Source organism: Dendropsophus ebraccatus, chromosome 8 (genome assembly GCF_027789765.1).
Source record: "Dendropsophus ebraccatus isolate aDenEbr1 chromosome 8, aDenEbr1.pat, whole genome shotgun sequence".
Lineage (NCBI taxonomy): Eukaryota > Metazoa > Chordata > Amphibia > Anura > Hylidae > Dendropsophus > Dendropsophus ebraccatus.
Window position 1 is genome coordinate 105831693 of NC_091461.1, and position 16823 is coordinate 105848515.

At 42.7% G+C, this 16823-nt stretch overlaps 1 protein-coding gene across 5 annotated transcripts in view; it reads left to right on the plus strand.

The window, feature by feature from the left end:
• FGGY (FGGY carbohydrate kinase domain containing) overlaps positions 1-16823 on the plus strand; it is a 381964-nt gene that overhangs the window by 235156 nt on the left and 129985 nt on the right. For all 5 annotated transcript variants that reach the window (XM_069981325.1, XM_069981328.1, XM_069981327.1 and 2 more), the window contains 4 exons: positions 1193-1404; positions 6196-6307; positions 8939-9090; positions 14905-14993. In XM_069981325.1, the coding sequence (XP_069837426.1) occupies positions 1193-1404; positions 6196-6307; positions 8939-9090; positions 14905-14993 (565 nt within the window). The remainder of the gene's footprint in view (positions 1-1192; positions 1405-6195; positions 6308-8938; positions 9091-14904; positions 14994-16823) is intronic.

Consider the following 16823-nt stretch of genomic DNA (forward strand, 5'->3'; position numbering starts at 1 on the left):
TATACATGCCAGCGGCTACCAGGGGGGGGCCAAAAATTTTTTGGGGTGAACTGCTTCTTTAAGAAAAAAAAAAGTATGAAAGTTGAGATGTGCCATTTGGGTCACATGACTGTCCTGCATTGAAAAATCAATATAATTTCTAATGTAGTGTACACGAAGCAATAATTCGCCCAATCGATCGTTTAACGATTTTGAAGCAACGATTTGGTTTTTATAATGATCAGCGACTAGACGAAGTGAAAAGTCATTTAAAAAAATTGTTATTGCCATCGGTTTAAGATCACTCTCTCACACATAGGGTGAATCTGTGAAAGACTATTTACACAAAGCGATCTGCAAAATTTTTAGCCAACGACGATTTGAGAACATGTTGAAAGATCAAAATGAACAATTTCTTGCTCATCGCTTGATCGTTCGCTGTGTTTTTACATGAACCGATCATCGCTCAAATGTAATCGTTATCATGAAAATTTGAAATAGCGCAACGTTCGCAATAGCGGTCGTTCAAAATCGTTTATTGTTAACGATTATGCGAACGATAATCGTCCCGTGGAATAGGGCCCTTACTCTACCCGGCGGAGGAGGAGGGCGAGGGGGGGAGCCAGCCCTTGAGATCTAATGTTCCTTAATGGGACCACTTGCCTAGATATGATTTATATGGGAATGGGACAGTGTCATTTTTGTATATTATGCACAAGCCAAAAAGACAGAAATGGCTGCACATCGCACCCATGGCTGACACGAAAGCTTTTTCAGCTACATTTAAAACCAACATCAGAAGTTAGTATATAATTTGGCCAAACCATATTGACTCATGTACCACGTGCAGGTCTTCTGATACACATGAGTCCCTAACCAAAAACATCACTGTGCCGGTCAGCGACTACAATCCTCCTTTTTGTATATTAGCTGCTGAACATTCTATTGTATCATTCACATTGGAAATGATTAAATATATATCATATATTTTTACATTTCTCCATCTTCTGTTTTGTGAATAACTTCTCCAAAAGTTTTGCTTAGTCCTGAAGAAACGTCTCTGAACGTACATCCGGATCTGTCACCATGTTCCAGCTCGTATTAGTCAATGTCTCCGATTTAATAATAAAATCTCTTACTCATCCTATACCGTGCGGTGATTCACGTCTTACCAAATAACCACCGATTATTTCCTCATCTTCTCCATTTTCAGCCAAATTCAAAATGCAGAAGGAGAAAGGGGAAGTTGGCTGCTATTACATTGGCATAGATGTGGGAACGGCCAGCGTACGAGCGGCTCTGGTGGACCAGTCTGGGGCGGTGGTTGACCAGGCTGAAGAAGCTGTGAATATATGGGAACCTCAGCCTGACCACTACGAGCAGTCGTCCAGCGACATCTGGAGAGCGTGCTGCGCTGTGAGCAAGGTATTCCGGGCCTCATTCCTGTTGGAAAAGTAAAAAAAATTTAAATTTTTAAATATTTTCAAATAATGAATCAAACAAGTGTGAATAGTGATTGAAACCTAAATCTCACCAATGTGTCAATGACTGTGCCCCTCGCATCTGCCCTCAACCCTCTGGCTTATTGGTCTCTATCTGCAATAAGGATGATTGTTGTCACCAGCAAATATAACAGGCTTGGACTTTGGCAATGGTCATAGCTCGCGTTGGACCTTGTGAACTATTACAAGTCACTGAATTGCCCTAGGGCAGGGATAGGGAACCTTCGGCACTCCTGTTGTTGCAAAACTACAATTTCCCTCTAAATTCCCAAGCTAAAGCTTTGGCTGTCCAGACATGATGGGAATTGTAGTTTTGCAACAGCTGGAGGATCAAAGGTTCCGTATCCCTTTTTTAGGTTTTCGGGTAAACCATTAGTTTATGATCGGTTAGAGGGTCTGACCTCTAGGATCCATGGGTCTGTAATGTTGATTTAGAGCTGTGGCCCCTTTACCGTCCTTCCCTTACATTGTGCATGGGAACTGCAGCACAACCCAACTCAAGTGAATGGGACCATCTAGGTCTACATACAGTGGGGGTCACTAATTGTAACAATAGGACATCACTTCATGACATGGGAATACCAAATTGAGTGGATTCCCAGAAATTAAACTGTGTCTTTACATTGATTTCCCAGTAGGAGGAGAAGTTGGCTACTTCCTCCCTCACCAATATTAACAATTATCAACCTTATTGTTTACCTATATGTTTTTTTTTTTTTTTTTTTTTTTTTGGGGGGGGGGGGGGGGGGGGGTTGTGGCACTTTTTAATCCGTTGTAGTTAAAGCAGAAGTTTGGTGGAAATTTTTATTGAAGTATTGTATTGCCCCCGAAAAGTTATACAAATTACCAATATACACTTATTACGGGAAATGCTTATAAAGTGCTTTTTTTCCCTGCACTTACAGCTGCATCAAGGCTTCACCTCCTGGATAACATGGTGATGTCACTTCCTGGATAACATGGTGATGTCACTTCCTGGATAACATGGTGATGTCACTTCCTGGATAAAATGGTGATGTCACGACATGACTCCCAGAGCTGTGCGGGCTGTGGCTGCTGAGGAGGATAATGGCAGGGGGACACTGAGGGACACAGGGCACTGGAGGGACACTGAGCATCCCCCTGCCATCATCCTCTCCAGCAGCCACAGCCCGCACAGCTCTGGGAGTCGGGTTGTGACATCACCATGTTATCCAGGAAATGACATCACCATGTTATCCAGGAAATTAAGTCTTGATGCAGTAGTAAGGGCATGGAAAAAAGCACTTTATAAGCATTTCCCATGAAAAGTGTATAGTGGTAATTTGTATAACTTTTCGGGGGCAATACAATGCTTTATTAAAATTTTTTGCCAAACTTCTCCTTTAAGCACCCAGTCTTGCAAATGCTTATTTGGTCAATGACACAAGATCTTGTATCATGCTCTGGAGCACAGGTGTCAAACTTGTGGCCCTTCAGCTAAAGCTCTGGCTGTCCTGTCATGATGGGCATTGTAGTTCTGCAGCTGGAGAGCTGTGAGTTTGACATCGTTGGTCTTTAGGAAGGCTATCCATCAGTAATGTCTGTATAGAGAGGAGGATGAGGAAGAGTCCCTTCTATGTGACCCTAATGCAGCTCCAACAGAGCTAATATGGCAGATAGTGGTCACTGTTAGCTACTTCTTGCCACAGGTACTGCCTTTGGGGTTCCTTAGACTAGAGAGGAGAAAGGCGAGAAAGGAAAGACCTTCTCTGTGACCGAAATGCACCTCCATGAAAACCAATATGGAGGCTGATGGTCACTGCCAGCTGCTTTCTTCCTTTCCAGCTCCTTCAGGTATCGGAGACTCAGTGAGGCCTACAATATATAGTGGCTGCTACTGCACCTTGTAATTTCCCTTATTTAGGGCATTTAGTTAATGGGCCGGTCAGGTTCTCTGTGTATCTCTGTGTTCTTTGAGTATCAATCTTACCGTCTGACCTCTTCTACCCTCTGACCCCATTAATGTCCAACTTCCCTTGAGAAACTGCAGTAAACTATGGAGAAGATTACTTTGAACTTTTGCCGGATAATACAGGGGACTTGTCAGCAAGTGAGATGGGCTTGATGGGCCCTAACAGGATAATTGGCCCCATTAGCCTAATTGTTTTGGAGCTGACGGGCAGAATGGCCCCCTTCATGAGAGAAATAGCCCTGATGGTTGCAAAGTGACAACCACGCTCCATATCAAACATATCAGTGTCCATGTGAAGTCTTTTCAGGTTATATTCAGCCGTATCCAGTTTCTAAAGTTCCAGATGTTCTTACCAAATTTTTTGAAGTTGTCACCCAGCTTTCCCCAGATCCTGCATGGTATACATATTTCTGCTTTCTCCTTTGACTGCAATATCCTGGTCGTCAGTGTAATTCTAGAATTTTATTCATGAAGCAGGAACATCAGGATGAACATGGTTAGAAGGGTCTTCAGAAAGGAGAGTGAACATTTTAAAAAGAGGTCTGCACTATGGGAAAAGAGTTTGACCAATGCTCTCTTTTAGATACAGTGCCCCTCCTATCCACAGGTTTTGTCTGGTATTGCAGTTAAAGGGGTACTCAAGCAAAAAAAAAAAGAAAAAATCTTTTTGCTGGTTTCAGAAAGTTATAAAGATTTGTAATTTACTTGTATTTAAAACAGTCTTCCAGTACTTATCAGCTGCTGCGTGTCCTGCAGTAAGTGATGTATTTTTTCCAGTCTGATACAATGCTCTCTGCTGCCACCTCTGTCCATGACAGGAACTGTCCAGAGCAGTAGGAAATCCCTATAGGAAACTGACATGGACAGAGGTGGGGGCAGAGAGCACTGTGTCGGACTGGAAAAAATACACCACTTCCTGCAGGACATACAGTAGCTGATAAGTACTGGGAGACTGGAGATTTTTAAATAGAATTAATTTACAAATATGTATAACTTTCTGTCACCAGTCAATCGCAAAAAGTGGTTTTTTTTTTCTTTTCAGGATTACCCCTTTAAGCTCTATTGAAGGAAGTCTTAGCTCAAACAATGTATCAATCTATCAAATGTATCATTTTTCTTACAATTCTCTTACACAGTAAATTGTTCACAGAGAAAAAGTAATAAATAATGAATTCATTGTCATGGTTCTATTATATTATACTATATTGCCAAGATTACAAATAACCCTTTAAAGTGGGAATAGTAACAATAAAGATCTCTGTTCCTTTTAGGAAATCCAGCTATTGAATAATTGATGGGGTCGGCGGTAGACGGGTCAGCTCTCTGCTCGCTGCATCGATCTTTCTGATCAATCATTTATGAGATGTGCCAAGAGCCGGGGATAGAACCCTGTATACAGGGCAGGGGGCCAGTGCTGCCTATTACAGGAGCGCGCACGGGTCAGCTGTTCCACGGACTGATACAAGAGACATTGCAAAACTATACCACCCATCATGGACTCATGGCACCAGGGCAGAGATGTGACTGATACGGCACCAGGGCAAAGACGTGACTGATACAGGACCAGGGCAGAGATGTGACTGATACAGGACCAGGGCAGAGATGTGACTGATACAGGACCAGGGCAGAGATGTGACTGATACAGCACCAGGGCAGAGATGTGACTGATACAGTGCCAGGGCAGAGACGTGACTGCTACAGAACCAGGGCAGAGAGGTTACTGATACAGTACCAGGGCAGAGAGGTGACTGCTACAGTGCCAGGGCAGAGATGTGACTGCTACAGTACCAGGACAGAGAGGTGACTGCTACAGTACCAGGGCAGAGAGGTGACTGCTACAGTGCCAGGGCAGAGATGTGACTGATACAGTACCAGGGCAGAGATGTGACTGCTACAGTACCAGGGCAGAGATGTGACTGATACAGGACCAGGGCAGAGATGTGACTGCTACAGTACCAGGGCAGAGATGTGACTGATACAGGACCAGGGCAGAGATGTGACTGATACAGTGCCAGGGCAGAGAGGTGACTGCTACAGTACCAGGGCAGAGATGTGACTGCTACAGTACCAGGGCAGAGGTGTGACTGATACAGTGCCAGGGCAGAGAGGTGACTGCTACAGTACCAGGGCAGAGATGTGACTGCTACAGTGCCAGGGCAGAGAGGTGACTGCTACAGTACCAGGGCAGAGATGTGACTGCTACAGTGCCAGGGCAGAGAGGTGACTGCTACAGTACCAGGGCAGAGATGTGACTGATACAGGACCAGGGCAGAGATGTGACTGATACAGTACCAGGGCAGAGATGTGACTGATACAGTACCAGGGCAGAGATGTGACTGATACAGTACCAGGGCAGAGAGGTGACTGATACAGTGCCAGGACAGAGAAGTGACTGCATGTTGGGAGTTGTATTTCTGAAACAGCTGGTCAGTCACAGGTTAGGGGGGCACTGCACTGTGGAAACTGAATGCTGTTATGGCATGATGGGAGTCATAGTTTGGTAACAGCTGGAGAGCCACTATGGCCACCAAAATGTAAAAACAAAGAATGCTGGGAAAGGCATATCACAGGCCAACAGGAAGTAGCTAACTTCTCCTCTACTCTGGCTTTCAGTGTGTTTGTAGCCACAGATGTGAGGGGATATAACAAGCAGGCAGATTCAGCAGATATAGTGTATGGAACCTGCTTATGCTGTGCTGTATCAGTGGGGGTGTTGTAAATTTGCTATAAAAGTCTTCAATTTTATAAGAAAGTTTTAAGCATATGTTTTTTATCTTGCAGAAAGTCGCCCAGTCAGCAGGGAGTGGACAGATCCGAGGCCTTGGCTTTGATGCCACCTGCTCCCTTGTGGTTCTGGATAAACAGTTCCAGCCCTTAGCTGTAAATGTGGAAGGTAATAACACAGAATTGTCCTGATCTCTATTGGTCATACAGATCTCCTAATTACAGATCTGCCGAACTATAACATGATAATTAAAGTGTAACTGTCGCTTTAAGAAACCTTTGACATGTTCTGGAGATATTACATTTTGGTCGATTGAGGTCTGAGAGTTCAGACCCAATCAATGACTAGGACAAGCCAGGAGAGAAGCCTATGGCTGAGCGCTTCTCTCCCTGCAACCTTTGCAGGTGACCAAGACAGTGCCATAGGCGCTGACTTCTCCCATCTCCTCCCAGTAATTGGTCTGGATCTGATTACCCAAATCTTGCCTATTTAACACAATACACACTATGAATAACTAAAGCTTGAAGCTTGTCAAGTTATATTAATATAGTATCATCTGGAATTTATAGACTCGGGATGAACATGGACATAAAATTCTACATTTCCCTTCTCCATAATTCACCAACAGAGGGTCTGCACTTTTTTCTTAAAACAGCACCACTTTTGCATGCGGTTATGTTTGGTGTAGCACCTAAGTTCCATTTATTCCTCTGCCTTAAAGGGGTCCTCCGCCGAAATGTATTTATTTTTTTTCCAAATCAACTGGTACCAGAAAGTTATATAGATTTGTTAATCACTTTCAGTCTTCCAGTATTTATCAGCTGCTGTATGTCCTGCAAGAAGTGGTGTATTCTTCCCACACTGATACTGTGCTCTTACCTCTGCCACCTTCTTTTCAGTTTGACACAGTGCTCTCTGCTGCCACCTCTGTCCGTGACAGGAACTGTCTAGAACAGGAGAGGTTTTTTATGGGGATTTGGTCCTGCTCTGGACATTTCCTGTCACGAACAGAGGTGACAGCAGAGAGCACTGTGTCAGAATGGAAAGAAAACATAATTTCCTGTAGGACATGCAGCAGCTAATAGGTGCTGGAAGACTTGAATAGAAGTATCTTATAAATTTGTTTAACTTTCTAGTACCAGTTAATTAGTAAAAAAAAAATCCCCTTTAAGTAATAGTCCAAACCAGAATACCTCCATTAAATGTTGTTATTCACTGACAGCAAGCAGAGATCTTGGTGAGAAATTTAAAAGGCAAAGTCTATTGGGAAGTTGCAGAGCTTCTTCTTATACTCCTATTAAGCTGCATTTACCTGAATCCAGACTATCCCTTTCTTGCTCAAATCTTATAATAACTCACAATATCGGATTACGTGGAAATATTTATCTGTCAGGTTTTCCTCAGCGCAATTATAATTCATTATTGTTCCCAGTAAGATGATCCCCAGATCCCAGGCGTCTGGCATCTGCGTTGTCTGCGGGGCGCTCAGATAGGCGCAGAGGTGTCGTATCAGTAATACACTGCACATCTCCATCTGTCACGGTGATAAATGGTGGAGATGTCACTACTGTGCGGAGGCTGCGCTGATCCGGGGTCACAGGAAGCAGCTACCAGGAACATTCTGCCGGTTTCACATGTGGGATCAGAACAAGTTCACACGTGTGGGGGTCATTGTTATAAAGAGGACGTCTGTGGTTCCATCTGCTAGAATTTTCCCGGATTTATCCTCACAGTTTACCCCAGGATCACTGAAGCAAATATAAAAGCAATGTTTATCTCTAATAAAAAAAAAAGAAGCAACTTAGCCAATAGTCTTTATTAAAAATTTCCTATCGTTTTTTTGTATACAGCTGCTGGGCTGACTGTGCATCTCCATGGTAACAGACAACAGACTGTGTTGTCAGATTTTGCAGTCATGCCGTCTTCTCCTTGCCAACAAATTTATTTAAGAAAAAAGTAGCAGACACATGGAAGAAACCAGGGTTAGACTAGACAGGGCTTGTTTGCTGTCTGTTACCATGGAGACACACAGGTCTGCCCAGGTGCTGTAGACACAAACCGGTCATGACCATAGGAATGGAACTAGCTCTAAACTAAGAGTATGAATTTATGAAAAGTGCTTCACTGTATTTCTTGTATTCTATTCATGAAACTGAAAGATCAGGATGACTAAATCTAATCAATTCCCAGACAGGGAGCGAATGTACAGTAAGGAATTGTAGGATGAAGCTTAAAGGGGTATTTTTACTTTTAAATCAATTTGTTTCAGAAAGGAGAGGTTTTCTATAGGGATTTGCTACTGCTCTGGACAGTTCCTGTCATAGACAGAGGTGGCAGCAGAGAGCACTGTGTCAGACTGGAAAGAATATACCACTTCATGCAGGACATACAGCAGCTAATAAGTACTGGAATACTTGAGATTTTTAACTAGAAGTAAAAGACTATATGACTTTCTGAAACCAGTTTATTTGAAAGAAAAAGATTTCCGCCGGAGTACCACTTTATTTCTTTATAGTAACTACAACTAAGGCTGGGTTCACACTTGAATTCTGGAGGGCTCCATCACAGTTTCAGCAGTAGAGACAACAGACAGAAACCTGACAAACCCTACTGAAGTTAATGGGATTTGTCGGAATCTGTAAGTGACCATTGTGCAATGGACAGCCTGGCACTGAGGGAAATCGACCGCAGAGGCTCTGAAAAACACCCTGTGTGAACCCAGCCTAATGTGTATCCTGATAGTTCTCTACATTATTCTCATGATTGGTTTCATCAACCTAAACTTATTCTTTTACTAAGGCGACCATAACAGGAATGTGATCATGTGGATGGACCATCGCGCAGGAAGTCAAGTAGAGCGCATTAATAGAACCAAACATGGCGTATTGCGTTACGTCGGCGGAGTGATGTCTGTCGAGATGCAACCTCCCAAGCTCCTCTGGCTGAAGGAAGTAAGTTTCTTCATGCAGCTTGTTAACTAGTCATCATTAAGAACAAATCCTACAATTCTAATATCAAACAATGTTTATGGAGGGGGAGGAGTCTTCTTATAACTGCCACACCCCCGAGGAACCTTCCAGCAGTTATATCTGTTTCTGGGAAGGTTGGTTAAGTATCAATGTATGATTTCTCAAGAAATTGTCACCCAGATTTCATATCCACCTTCAAATCTGTCTAGCAGTATGAAACTTTTGGAATCAAGGGAGTATCATTACATAACAAGTCTGCCTTGCTGTTTTGGGTTCCGAGAAAGCTGAGTGGTATCCTTTGTATAAGTTGTACTGATGTACTGTATATACGGCTTGTCAGAAACTAATTGAAATAAAATAACGCTAGACTGAATTTGGTGGATTAGAACGACTCTACAATCTTAATTTAATAATATATATATATTTTTTTTAGGGGGGGGGCACTCGATTTTGTTTTAACTTAGTGTGTGAATGGAAGTGTTGATGTCTTGCAGAAAGACTGCCTAGTAGGTGGCAACCCTGTGCTTAGTACTAGTTATGTTCCAGTATTCTCTGCCAGCAATTCATAGGAAGTGTGTGCATGGGGGTGGAGTCTGCCACGCCCCCGAGGAACCAGTCTTGGTAAAGGAGCAATAAAGGTATTGCTGGGAAGAAGCACTGATTGCTTTTTGGTTAGCAGGAGCTGCAGTATCTAACAATGTGCCTGGAATCACGTTGATGGGGCCACGTCATTTTAGTCTCAGTATTTTTGAGGTCACATATTACTAGAAAATTTAAGGAAAAAAATAAAAAACCAAACCAGATACAAAACTTCCAATCTATTTCCCCCAGTATAATAAAATTTACAAAATTTTAAAATAAGAATTCTTTCTCGGCTTACTCCCCCCCCCCCTCCCTTTTTCATATATTTCAACTAAATCCTTGTTGTAGTTATTATTCACTTAACCAAAAACACTACTTTTTTTTGTTCCAATCATCTTTTTTTTTTCTTTGTCTCTGGCTCGCCTTTTTCTATTTGATCACTCGACTGTCTTGATAATGAATGCCAAATGTGAAATAAGTGTCATTGGCTTTGAGCAGAGGACGCCGTCTCCTTATAAACACTGCGAAATGCGCGGCAATACCGTGCAGACGGGAGTAAGGTCACGAGGAATAACAACCTCAAGACGCTCTTGACAGTCTCACGTTAATGGCGTATAATTAACATTGCTCGGAGAGGCTGCATTTTCTTGAAAGGTGGATATCAATTGTTTAAGTCCATTTGCTCTCTCCATTACTTAGCTGGAATAAATCAGCTTCTTGCAGCCCTCTGCCTCAAAGTGGAGAAGATTTATGGCTTGAAACGTGTGGTGAATAAGACACATAGATTATGTGCTGCCTCCTATGAATATTCTTTTTATGTATCTTTGCTGTTTCTTTGTGCAACAATTTTACTTGACACTTTTTTGGCTAGAAATAGTCCAAATGGTCATTGGATAGAGTGGCAAGGACAAGCAGACGATTGGCACATCTGGCAAGAGTGGTTAAGAATCTAAGAGATTAGTAAAACATTGTTCTAAAAGAAAAACTACATTTACTATTCATTTCTACAATGCAACCTAAATGACTGCTCCTCAGGGGTGGGGCAAAAGCCATGTTGATTTAATGCAGGCACTTTTCTAGAATGAATGCATACTGTAGGGTTTTTCTATTATTATTGTTACCGTAGAAATATTATTTGTATATTAAATAATTATTAAGTATATAAATAGAATATAATTCCCTGGTTTGGGAAAGAGTTCGGGGTCTATTACAATATAGGGGGTCACATCACGCTATAATTTAATTATGAACCTTGAGAGAATAAAGAAGAAGGGGCAGATTTACTTTTGCAAAAGTGCCAAATTTCTGCAACCAAAAAATGGGCCTGTTACCATGTGTTTTAAACACCTTTGCAGAGGGTGTGGCTTAAAGGGAAAGTGGCATGGGCATGGCTTTAGTGCAACTTCATACACCAAGAACTCTACCTACCCATGCCCCTACCTTGCCACATCACAGGCTACCAGCGGGCATTCCTGAGCTCGGGTTGTGCTGTTCCAGGAGCCCAGCGAGGGTCTAAAAGCGATAAGGCAGCACTGCAGGGGTGCAGGGATGGGTAAGTAGAACTTCTTTATTATTTTCACACTCCCCTCTGCCTGCACTAGATTTTTCATCTTGGCTCGGAGTTCTCCTTTAAGTAAGCTAACTAGTATGCGCTCTAGACAGTCTAACTATGTGCCAAATTTATCGAACAGTCTGAGCCACTGTGATAAATTTGGTGCATTCTCAGACTGTCTAGTATAAGTTTACACTGTCTAAAAATTAGACACTACGAGGCACTGTACCTCAGTGGACTTGATATTGATACAATGAGGCAGATTGACTAATCTTACGTAATACTAGAACGAGTCAGTATAAGGCTATATTAACGCAACCTCTTTTCGTGGCCGTTTTACGTCCGTCTTTTTGGACAGCTGTCATTTTGGCTCAGACTAACATTTTTGGATTATCTAGTCTAAGTTTAGACATCTATTAGGCTGGCTTCACATTGCTTTAAAGGGGTTATCAAGCGCTACAAAAACATGGCCACTTTTTTCCAGAGACAGCCCCACTCCCGGGATAACCCGCTAGAATGCCAGCAGCCAGATGTTAGCTGGAAGTCAATGGAAGTTTGTTTCACATGTTGCTCTTTTTTTGGGGGGAGGGGGGGGTTGTGGCTCTGTGGCTGTTTTTTCCAAAATGCAGCAGGCTGACTTTGTTTTTTTTCTCTCAAACAAACTTCAATGGAAGACTTCTGCTCCACTTCAATGAAGCTGAGCTGGAGTACCAGGATATAACCTATGGACAGGATAGCAGTGATATGCTGACATCTCTCCATGGAATAGGGCTGTCCCTCTAGGGGCTGCCCAGACGATCTAGTAATCACCCAGACAGTCCCCCTGCAGCTCCCTGCGCCCCCCCGGCTCTCACCCGCTCGCTGCCGACGCGTGTAATAGCGGGGTACGAAGAGCAAAAAAGCTCTGTCAATGCCCCATGTAATAGGGGCTTAAGGGCCCTATTCCACGGGACGATTAACGTTCGCATAATCATTAACCATCCAAACGACCGCTATTGTGAAAGACCTGAAGTCGTTCACCCATTTACATGGAACGATAATCGTTACTTATGATCGTTCTTGCGGTCGTCTTGTCGTCGATATTGCGTTCGTCACTACTGTGAACGACCGAACCACGTCTTAATCAATGTAAACGATTTGCGAACGAGCAACGATAAAGATAGGTCCAGGTCTTATTAAACAATCAACGATTTCTCGTTCGGTCGTTAATCGTTAACTGCTATTCAACCGAAAGATTACCGTTTAGATTCAAACAACTTTGCGATAATCTGAACGATAATCGTCCCGTGGAATAGGGCCCTAAGGCATGTAGTACTGCACAGTGAAGTAGATTTGCCATTCATGTGTATAATAAAATTGGGTGCCATTCTTTTTTATGCTAATCCCTATTCCATGCTGATACTTTTCCAGTCCCCTGAGTGGCAGACCTGCATGTGGCTGTACAGGACTGAGGCCAGTTACACTGTGCTGGGAGGTAGATTTGCCTTTCAGGTTTCCAGTAAAGTTGTGTGACTGTCCTTATAGACATCACATGATGCCATTCTCCTCACCCAGCTTTCCTACATGGTAATCTTACACCTCCCAAGAGAAGGGGACGAGTCAAGGACGTGTAGTAGTAGTTGGGTTGGGGGTCTCTGTAGGTTTATTCCCACATTATAAATATTCCGGCTCCCGCCTCCACAGCTGACACAGGAGAAATATTTCACTTTTATGATAATATATTTCAGATCCATTTTCCAGTGTCATGTGATACGTTCTGTAGCTAAATAAAATCTGTTTTGTGAAGGGCGACGCCCCTCCCCCCCTCCCCTCTGCTTCGTTCCCCTATAGCTGATGGCTCGGGCTGGCACGGGAACACAGAAACCTTAGAACTAATGTGTTGGCTGCGCCGATTATCTCTAGGACTCTGCAGAGTCCATCATCCTGTAATGTGGGAACATATCCCGAATCCCAGAGACAAAGGAGAAGAGGCTGATAATGTTCTGCTATCTCATAGAGATACATAACTAGTGCACACTCACTCCATCATCTCACCGGACAGCAGCCAGATCTTCCTCCCCTATGATGATACAGAACAACATAATGATGTCTGCTCATTACTGCCGCTTCAGTCCTAACCCTGGTCACATGACTCCTCCATAGCTAGCAGCATTACTTAAAGGGAATCTCCATAATTTTAAATATTCTAATTTTTGGATCCAACCCTTTGTGCTGATTTCTTTCCTAAGATATTCTTATATCAGGTAGAGATTAGTTTTTCTGATACAGAGCTCCGAACCTCCTGCATTATATGAAAGCATTCTCACTACCTGCAGTCACCAGTAGGGGGAGCTGTATAATTGTGTCATAGATCAGTTTAATACATGTGAGAAGCTCTAAAGCTCCCCCTACTGGTTGCTGAATGCAGCCTTGATTTTATTCTTTGTCTAGTCACATGCCTATATGAAACAAACAGGCAGTATACATTACCCCTTTCTCACCCCTGATTCCAAAGGACTGTTTATTTCTATAAATGCCCCTGTTACTCCTGTAGTGCCCCTTTTTGGCACCCAGTATGACACTTTCTGAATAAAGTGTCAAGCTGTATAGCTGAGTCTCTTAAAGGGGAACTATCAGCAGGTTAGACAAATCTAACCCGCTGATAGCCCCCTATTGCAAACACATTGCACACATTGTATGTCTCTTACCATCATCCTCTGCGCCGTTCCTGTGCAGTTTGTAATGTAATTCTGTGTCCGGTAAGGCCTTTTGGAGCGCTAGGCAGTGGGCTGGCCAGGGGCGGGCTATAATCGAGCTCTTGGGGTGGTAGCTCCACCCCCAGTGCTTCAAGCAGCCCTATGGACACAGGATTACATTACAAACTGCACAGGAACTGCACCAAGGATGAAGGCAGGAGACATACCTTCATCATCAGGGCCCCGTGCACAATAGGAAGCTATCAGCAGGTTAGATTTGTGGTGTCAGGGTAGTGACACTGAACTATTGAGACCACAAAGTCATCAATTTATTTATCGATTAACATTATGGGCACTTAAGATAAACCGACCAGAAAAACATGCCCACTTTCTTCCAGAAACAGCACCACTCTTCTCTTCAGTTTGGGTGTGGCTTTTGTTGCTCAGTTTTATTGAAGTGAATGGTACAGCTGAATTGTAATACCACACACAACCTGGTATAGGGGTGGCACTGTTTTTACAAGAAAGTAGCTGTGTCTTTTCTCATTTTGGACACAGATTCAATCTCCTTCCCCAACTGGCAGCTGACAGTACAATCCCTTTTGCTTCCTCTGCAGTAGGAGTCTTACTGCAGAGGCTTTGCTGACAAGGAACAGCTACTTCTATTGGCTGCAATGCAGTGAACTGGTCACTATACAGGGGACAGTGACTGAGCATGTGTGTCCTCTAGCATAAGCTCAGAAAGTGGACATGAGCATTGTTATACACCATGAACACCGTGTGGCGCCATACTCAGCAATAGAAGTGATTATACAATAGGGTATAATCACTCCTATAAATAAAATACATTTATAAAAAAAAAACTTTTTAACATTGTGAATGTCCCTTCCATTAGGACACTGGGTGGAGCTAAGATTTTAGTGTTTTTGTGGGGATGAAGGTAAATGACAACTGTCCAAGCTGATTTGTCTTTTATGTTTATTTAAGAATTTAGGCCGGGAATGCTGGGAGAAGGCCGGACACTTCTTCGATCTGCCAGATTTTTTATCCTGGAAAGCAACAGGGTCTCTCACCAGGTATGCTTGTACTATCTATATGTCATGTATATACAAGTAGTGGGTTACAGTGATAACAGCAGGTAGTGTTATTTAAATATTATAAATGTCCCTCCCCTCCCATCATGCCTCAGGGTGGAGCATAGACTTACGGGCATATTTATTATTCTTTTTGCACTATTATTCTGGTGTATTTTATTCAGGACATAAAATTTTATGCAGTTTGCACTATTTTTGAGCAGTTTGCTCTAAATTAAATACATTTTGAGCAAGGTGTGTGAGTTTATACACAGCATGTAAAATGTGAGCAAGTGCAAAAAAGATGTGCAAGAAAAAAGTGCAAATGATAAATAAGCCCCTTGTTATTCTTCTTCCACTGGTAGGAGCTTCTCCTGTGCTCATCATCGCCCCCTGCTGACTAATATTTATAGTATGACAGAAACAGTCTCTATGCTTGGGAGGGAAGGGTCTGTAAGGTATGAAAAATAATGTGCATCCAGACAAGGCTTTTATAGTGTATTTAAAGGGGTACGCCATCCAAAACTAAAAAAAAAGAAAGTGTGTTTTACTCTGATGTTTGTCTCCTTCAACCTTATCCTTTCTTCATCTTCACATACCAATTTTGTTAATTTGTTTCCTCTATGAATCTAACCAGTATAGCCTAGGACCAAGAGAAGACAGGGCGCAAGACACGGTGCGATTTGACCTATGCATAACTAAGATTTCATTCATATTGGGTCTTTGGGGGTACTGAAACTCCTTGTGGAGAGCACCATCTAGCTGAGGTAGTTATTTAAGGCAAGAAATGCACCCTGGGAAAATGGGTATGCAAAGTAGCTCTTCTTCAGGAGGGAGAAAGTCTTCTCTTTAACCAGTGGAGGGAGCTTTGCAGGCCAACATGGTACTCTGGGGGGAAATAATATGCAAATTAGCGATAATTCTGGGGGGTGCAAATTAGTTTTACTTCAAGAGGAATATATATGCAAATTAACTTTTCTTCAGGAGGAAGAAAATTGTCACTCTAGTGCCACCTATTGGTAGTATTTACCCTGTAAGCTATCTCTAGTAGATGGCACTAGAGAAACGGCTTTCTTTCTTCTAAGTTGCATTCACATGGCCCAGATTCAGCTCACTTGCCGAGCCCCGTATCTCACCTTGGTTTAGGCAGAGTGACTTGATGGTGCACTCATTGACACCCACCACTCGGAGCACTTTCACCACCATTTTGTCTAACAGGGGCTATGAGGGGCCATAAATGTTCTCGACAAATGTGAATTTTATTTTAGTTATCCCAAAATGACCCTTAATCCACAGCACAGGGGGGAATATCCGTAACTCAGACAGGACCTGGTGCTCATTGTCTTAATTCTTCCCTTAAAAGAACGCCTTTTGTTTCAAGATCTCAGTTTCCGATGAGGAAATTCAATCTGAAACATTCAAGTCTTAAACCTTAAATCCTAAATTTTGTATTTCTGAAACCGAACCTGGTCTGATCCAAAAACAACCCAAGATAATCATCATCATCCATCATCCCATTGATCTCCCTAAAAGGCGCACCGAACATATTACCCCCAAGCCAAGAGATTAGGCGGGGGATGGCAGGCGGGGGCGGGGGTTCTCCTTATAGCAGATGTGTAGAGGTAATAATAAACCTTCTACCTCTCACTTCTCCGTCCTTCCCTGGAGTTACCTTAATCAAATTATGGGGATTTTGACTGAATATAAAACTTTCCGCCTCTATTTTTTTTTTCCTGTAGACTTCTACCGAGGAATTCATTTTTGATTAATCTTTCCGTGCGCTGTAATTTTGCCGTCGTCGTCGTAGGTTACACTGCGAGATTTGATTTATAC